This window comes from Haliaeetus leucocephalus, unplaced genomic scaffold, assembly GCF_000737465.1.
Source record: "Haliaeetus leucocephalus isolate CR32 unplaced genomic scaffold, Haliaeetus_leucocephalus-4.0 Scaffold751, whole genome shotgun sequence".
Classification (NCBI taxonomy): Eukaryota; Metazoa; Chordata; class Aves; order Accipitriformes; family Accipitridae; genus Haliaeetus; species Haliaeetus leucocephalus.
This window is the reverse complement of record NW_010973187.1, coordinates 19,194,107-19,201,609: the sequence shown is the minus strand read 5'-3', so window position 1 is coordinate 19,201,609 and position 7,503 is coordinate 19,194,107. Positions and strand designations below refer to the sequence as shown.

At 52.8% G+C, this 7,503-nt stretch overlaps 1 protein-coding gene across 2 annotated transcripts; it reads left to right on the top strand.

The window, feature by feature from the left end:
* The first annotated feature begins 578 nt into the window (after positions 1-578).
* Positions 579-7,503, top strand: MEST. 2 transcript variants are annotated; one of them, XM_010581054.1, is made up of 11 exons: positions 579-732; positions 1,361-1,440; positions 1,904-1,981; positions 2,413-2,549; positions 2,896-2,954; positions 3,221-3,261; positions 3,646-3,716; positions 4,281-4,382; positions 6,173-6,249; positions 6,837-6,900; positions 7,364-7,503. In XM_010581054.1, the coding sequence occupies exons 1-11, from the start codon at positions 579-581 to the stop codon at positions 7,479-7,481; spliced, it is 981 nt and encodes a 326-aa protein (XP_010579356.1). In that variant the 3' UTR covers positions 7,482-7,503. The 2 variants fall into 2 exon arrangements, with proteins under 2 accessions (XP_010579356.1, XP_010579357.1); XM_010581055.1 differs by lacking the exon at positions 4,281-4,382.

Here is a 7,503-nt window from a genome sequence, read left to right as displayed (position 1 = left end):
ATGGAGGGGTGTGGTGGTGGGGCGGGGCTTTGGCCTTCAGAGCAGGGCCACACCCCCCCTTAAACCCCCTGTGGGGCTCATGTCCCCCCCTCAGCCCCCCAATGGGGCCCACATCCCCCCCTTATGACGCCCAATGGGGCCCATGTCCTCCCTCAGACCCCTCATGGGGGGCCACATCCATCCCTCAGACCCTTAATGGGGCCCATGTCCTCCCTCAGACCTCAAATGGGGCCCACACTCCCCCTCAGACCCCTTATGGGGGGCCACATCCATCCCTCAGACCCTTAATGGGGCCCACGTTCCCCCCCTCATACCCCCTAACCTTTACTGCAGAGACCGCTTTCTGTCACGGACCTGCCACCACAGGGACACGTAAGGTGTGGGGACATGGGGGGTTTTGGGGACTTGGAGGTGGGTTATGGGGACGTGGGGTTGGGTTGTGGGGATGCGGGGGGTTTTGGGGACTCGGAGGTGGGTTAGGGAGCTGTGGGGGTTACGGGGACGTGGCGGTGGGTTATGGGGATGTGGGAGTTACGGGGTAAATCCCGGTAGACAGGCGCCTTTCTCTCTCCGCCAGGATGAAGGAGTGGTGGGTGCAGGTGGGGCTGCTGAGCGTCCCCCTCCTCGCCGTCTACCTGCACATCCCACCCCCCAAGCTCTCCCCAGCTCTCCTCTCCTGGAGGTCCTCCGGAGGCTACTTCACCTACAAGGACCAGAACATCTTCTACAGAGGTGACGGGGCTGCGCCGAGCCCTGGGGACATTTCGTCCGTCCCCGGTGCGGAGTGGGGCTGGGGGCTCTGCTCCCCTCGGTGGTCCCAGGGACATCCCCAAGGCCAGGCAGGGAGATGGAAAATCCCTCCCAAAACGTAATGGCTTTAGGGGGAGCCGCCGCATGGATCCAGGAATGGTGTGGCTGTTTGTTATCAAAACGTTTTAATTGGGCGAAGCCACCAAGGTTAGGTTTTGTGCAGCAGTGGCAATACCTTGCTGTTGGCGGGGAAGGATCCCAAGAGCCTCTGACGGGTCACAGCAAGGAAAAAAGATACTGAAAAACCTTTTTGCTGGAGCAGTTGTTAGCCACTATAGCAACTTAGGGTCAGCTGCAATTAATTTGTGCTAAGTAAAACCCTGGTTTGCATCAAGTAGCTGATGCCAGTGGTCACAGTGGCTCATCTGGCTGGGTTTGCGAAACCACGCTGGCACTGGGAAGCTGCGGTGTGAGTCAAACCCATGCTTGGGTTTGGGGGAGCAGGGGGAGAGGTTGGGCTCCCAGCAGGGTGAAAGGCAATGACTGTCTTACAGGGGAGAAAATTGGGGGAGAAAAAAGCTGACCCTGAGGTGCTCTGTTCCCTTCCCAGATTCATACGGCGCCGTCGGCAGCTCCGACATCGTCGTCCTCCTGCATGGCTTCCCAACCTCTAGCTACGACTGGTGCAAGGTGAGGGGAGTGAGCATACGGGGAGTTGGATGTCGACAGCAAACCCCACAGTTTCTCCCTCCTGGGGATGAGCAGACGGACACAGGTGGTGCGTCAGCCTAGGGTGGGCGATGCTCCAGGGGAGTTTCTCCTGGGGATACCACCGGGCTCCGGGATATCAGCCCTGTTCCTCTCTCAACACCTTGCATGGGACCCAAGCTCTTTTCACATCACCCTTTCCCACACTCCAGCCCACAGCAGGAGGAAAAGACCCACAGCTATTTGTTGGCTTTTTTTGGGAGATCATCGTGCTGTTTATTGGGAAATTTCAACCTCCTGCAGTTTTCTCAGAGCTGGAAGGTGCTGTCTGGGGGACTGGAGGGGAGTGTGGCTGTCCATAGCTGTGCATTGCCGTAGACTTTTCCTCTCTCTGCTCCCATCAGCCTTTTTTTTTTTTTTTTTAATGCATTTCTCCTCTTTCCAGATCTGGGAAGGGCTGACCCAGCGGTTTCACCGGGTGATTGCTCTGGATTTCGTAGGATTCGGTTTCAGTGACAAGCCTGTAAGTAGCCTGGGAAGAGGATTTTTGCAGTTGCTTTTGACCCAGAGGTTGTTCTGCCATGCCAGCATCCCCAGAAAACTGGCATTTGCAGTGCAGTTTCTTCTCCCATTTACATCTGGAAAAGGAATAAGACATTGCAACAGCAGAAAGGGTGGGGAAGGTGTGTGGTGGAGATCAGCTCTGCCACCATCTTGCCTTTACTTGGGTTTGACGTGACTCCAAAGCACACCTTGACCCCTTTGGGGCATGGGCAGTGGTCCCGTGGGCTTGTTGATGTAGCTGCCAGCCCAGGACATCCTGACTGCTCTGTCTGGGGTCACAAACTGCTGGTTTCCACCCCATATTCCTCCATTTGGGTGTTTATTCTGGAGTTTGTGGGCTCATGGTGGGTCAGGCTCTCACTGCGGCTCCTCTCCTGCTTTGCTTTGCAGAGGCCCCACCGCTACTCCATCTTCGAGCAAGCCAGCATTGTCGAGGGGCTGGTGCGTCACCTTGGCCTCCACCACCAGAGGATTAATCTCCTGTCCCATGATTACGGGGATACGGTCGCACAGGAGCTGCTGCACAGGTCACTGCAACCACTGATGCTCTGGCTGCTCTTTACTGTCCCCACCAAGATGCTTTCCAGCAGATAAATGGAAGGATGTAGTGCACAACCCTGTTTTCCCTGTACCTACAGCTGTAATGAAGGCTGGAAGGTCTCAGGGCACATCATGGTGGGCAGATCTGAGGCTCCCATCCATGAAATCCCAGCTGCTAGGATGTTTAACTTCCTTCCTGAGCTCCTTCTTATCTAGCCAGGGACAGCAGGGGAACAGAGATGATCTGACACTGTTAATTTGACCTGCTGGTTGGTCACTTCTTGGAGCCTGTAGAAGGTCTAGTGGCATTTCACCTTCTCTTCTGTCCTCCAGGTATGAGCACAATAAAACTGGAAGCATCTTGATCAACAGCTTATGTTTATCCAATGGCGGTAAGGTTTGCCTGGAGTGGTGGGATGGGTGGGCTGGGAGGGATGGGGATCCATGGGACAGGATGGCCTTCCTGCCTCCATCACCCGAGGGAAAGCACCACCCAAACCCCAAGCAAATTGCAATTAAGATGCTGTAATTAACCAGGAGTGTCAGTCCTCAGGCTGCCTGTGCCACCTTTCATGGCACCATAAAGAAGGGGAGAGACTGGGAGATGCAGAGCAAAACACTTGTAACGTTACAACTCTGTTCTCTGACGTCCTTCCAGGGATTTTCCCCGAAACGCACTACCCCCGGTTCATCCAGAAGGTGAGCTGCTACCCCCTCTAGTTGTACTGAATCGCCCCTCAAGCAGAAGTCTGACTCTGTGAGTTTGGGGTTTTACCTGGCTCAGATGCCTGCTGCTTTTCCTGCTTTGGTAATGGCACCTGAGCTGCTCATGGGCATCGTTAGAGGTGGTGAGGAGAAGCAGGGGCTGTCAGGATTCGGCTCGTCGCATCCGAATGCCCCAGCTAATTGCCCCTTGAAGCACTGATGTCTCGCTGCCAAGAGCACGCGTACATCTCGAGGGTTGGGGCTGAGCTGGGAAACTGCTGTAATACTGAGCTGGGGGAAAAAGCCCTCCAAGGAGGCAGGATTTACCCATTTGTACGATACTGAGTAGTGCTGTCTCCTTTTTTCCTTCTGCCCAAGATCCTCAAGGATGGGGGTTTACTGTCCCCCGTCATCACACGGCTGATGAACTTCTTTTTCTTCTCCAGAGGGTGAGTTGGGTCTCTGTGCTGCTTGATACAGTCCCTACAGGGAATGTGAGCCAAGCGGGGAGGGGGCCAACGTAGGAATTAGCGTAGCAGGTATTTGGCAGGTGAGCAGAACCCCCGGCACTGTCCCAGGAGAGATTTGCCCCTGGATTTGAATGACCTTGGTCCTCTGGGCCATTCCCTCTCCAGACTGGCAAAGCACTTCAGCCTAATAATAAACCACACGGCTTTTTACTGTACGCTGAAATCCTTCTCTCCCATGAGTATTGGACTTGTGCGTGTTACAGAGGCAATGAAAACCCTAACCACACTCTGCATACGGTGCGCAATCAGATATATATTTTTATCAGATGTTGCAAACCCTCTTTTTTTCCAAAAAGCCCTTTAGGCTGGTCGCTAAGTCCAACACTGGGTGCGTTTGGGGGACAGCTTGCAGTGCTGCGCTTGCACCCACGTGTTTCGCAGTGGGAGCTGGAAGTGCTCAACTGTTTTTTGCCCTCGGCTAGTTTTTGAGTTGTATACTAACATGGCTGCTGCCGTGCTGCTCTGAACTGTTTTTTTTTCCAGGCTTGGGGCAGTCTTTGGACCCTACACGCAGCCTTCACAGGCAGAATACTGGGACATGTGGACAGCAGTGCGGACCAACGATGGGAATCTCGTTGTTGACAGGTACGTCTCTGTTAATTGCTGAACGAGCTCAGTTTTATGCCCACGACGTCCCTCTGTCTGCAGGCAGAGCCATGCAGTAGCTCGGAGGTTACCAGAGCTCAGCCAGGTCCCTGGACGCTGGCTTCCCAGAGCCTCCAGCTGCTTCTGTTGGGGTCTGGGGATCATCACTGCACCCCAAAAAAGAGCTGGGATGTCATGTAGGAGCAGGAATTCTTGCTGGGATGATGCAAGGCAGGTAAATGAAGTCTGGAGTCAGGAGGATCTGAGCCTGCACACAGTGGGAGAAGGACAACACTGGAGATGTACAATGTGGGGTTTTTTTCCTTCTTTGGAAGTTAGGGGCTTGAATTTATGGGTTTTTGTTAACAACTGGAGCTACACCTGGTTTCCTCCAGTTTGGGACTTTTGGAAGGACCTCAGGCTGGTGGCTGTGAGTTTGGTACCCCCATTGAGCAGGGCCTGTGTGTGTCCTTCTCCCCCAGCAAGCAAACTCCTCTCTCCTCCCTCTGGGGACAATCTCCAGACAAATCACAATAGGGACCAAATAGCTCAGCCTCTCCAAGGATGCTCGCTAATTGCCTCTTGTAACGAGGGATACTCGCCCAAGCCCAGCAATGGATATACTGGCTGATGCACTGCCCACTTGGCAAGTCCTGCTGTGGCAAGTTTTTGCAATATCACCTTTGTCGGCAGCGCAGCCATGATGGGAAGCTCAGTGCCAAAATATCTCCAGCCCCTAAAATGTCGTGTGTCAGAGTATCGGTACGTTTACTTAGTGTAGCTTCCCGTCCTTGGAAGGCTTTTTATAACCCAACTGACTCGAACCTGATGTTTAAATTGTGAGCCTCAGCCCCTGAGAGCTGTGCTGAAGCAAGGAATCACCCCAAGGTGCTGGCTGGGGTGACAAGACAGGCTGAGGAGCTGTTAGCAGTTCAGATTCTCACTGTAAGACCGGACCAGCACAACTTATCTTTTCCTGCATTCCTCCACGCTCAGTGGTTCAGCGCTGATTCGTCTTCCTCTTCTGTGGGGCAGTGAAATGGTTTCAGAGCTGCTGCAATGCCCGTGAACCGTGCATGGGAGCGCTTAGACGGTGCTGCCTCTGTGTTGGCTTTCAGCAGACTGACTTCCACCCTGACGTTTTGTAGGATCTGATTGTAAACCCACTTTTTGCCCTGCTGCCCAAGCGAAGCAGCATGGAGTTTGTTAAGGGCGCTTGGCGGTAACCAACTTTTCGGGGCTTGTTTGCCAGCTGCCTGCAGCCCGCTGTGACTTACTGCACCGCCTGGCACAAAGGTTGCAATGGTTCAGCCCCTTTTACAACCCAGTGGCATTTGACTGGGAGCAGAGGACCCAAATTTTCTTCCATCTCAGCTGGGAAGGATTCAAACCTTACCCTCCCTTCTCCCCAGACTGCAGGCTGTTTCTCCCTTCATAAATGAACTTAGATTATCTTCCAGCAGGACTCTGCACTGGACCCTGCCCTTGGGGCATGGAACTGGCAGGGGCAAGACCCAGAGTCAGTGTCCCAAACTCATTTGCACTTTTATTTGCTGTCTAAATAAAAAACCCAAACAAACAAAAAACCAAAAACACTTTAGGCAAGTCACTAAGCTGGGGATGGTCAGCAGACTGATTTTGTGTTGCTGCTGCCCCAAGGAGGTGGCCAGTGGGAGATGCAGATTCCACTTTGGTCTCGTTGCACAGGTGTACATTGCCCTGAGGGCAATTTCCAGGCTGTGCAACACCTGGAGGCACCATCTGCTGTGTAACAACAGGTTTCTCTTCAGTATTTTGCAGTACATAAACCAGAGAAAGAAGCACAGAGACCGCTGGGTTGGTGCTTTGATGTCCACCTCTGTCCCACGTGAGTAGGAATCTGTTTTCTTTGATTTACTGGTCAGGATGTTGGGAATTGCCCTCCTTGCCTGCAGGCACTGGTGCTGGCTCCTTCCCACTAATCGCTGGAGCCTCTCGTTATTCTGATGAAGATGATATGGGTCAAATCCGGTTTGTGCAGGGAGTAGCATCACAAAGTGTCACAAAACTCCCTGCTCCAGTTTAAGGCTGGGTTACAGTGGAGAGCTGTGAGCTTAAGGTAAGAGGAAAAAGAGTTTGTTCCACTAAGCAGAGGTAACTTTAACTTTCCTTTAGAGGCTGGTTCACAGCCTCCGGTTTCTCCAGCTGCTGCCCCAGGGAAGCTGAGGTGCTTTTCAAGCTCAAGAGAAGTTGCAGCCACTCAAGGAAAGGTTTGCTGTTTGCAGGAGGAGGTTGGGAGGCTGAACTTGACCCCAGGGCAGAGAAGCAAGAGCTCTTTTGGCAGCTGGTTTGCTCAGTGCTCTGCTGAAAGCTTCCCAAGCTCCGTGCAAGGGGAGAACGTATCTGTGACAGGTCTCCTTGGCTTAGTTTAGGGATGTGCTTGGGTATAAAAGCTCTGTCTGTGCTCTCTTGCAGTGCATCTAATCTATGGGCCCCTGGACCCTGTGAATCCCCACCCAGAGTTTCTTCAGCTTTACAAGTAAGACAATACTGCCACAAAGCGGGAATACGCAACTGGGGTTTCATTTTGAGGGAGATTTTTTCTCAGACTTTTCCACCCATTCCCTTTTCACGGAGGCTGTTTTTAATTCTCACCTGTAACCTGCACAGCCAGGTGATACAGTTGGAGCCTTCTGCGATTTGGAAATTGCTTCCCCATTTTAGACATCAAAGTTACAAGTCTCAGTCAAATCCAGCATGCATTTTAAAACCACATCAGACAGAGGCAAGATTTGTTGACTGAGGTAGTCTTTTCCTCCAAACTAACCTGAAGTAAATCCAGCACTTGGAAGAGTGGTCCACTGTAACTGCTACAGGCTTTTTTTGTCCCAAAACCATGTTATGGGCAGAATCCCAACTACACAAGAGCATACCATCCTCCTCCTTGGCTGCAGACTGAGCTGCAGTTCCTGTGCTTAAGCCTTGCTGCATTCTTCCAACAGGAAGGTGCTTCCCATGTCCACAGTGTCTGTGCTGGACGACCACATTAGCCACTATCCACAGCTGGAGGATCCGACAGGCTTCCTGAATGCCTATCTGAACTTCATCAACTCCTTCTGAGCTGCTGCAGCTCAGTTCTTGC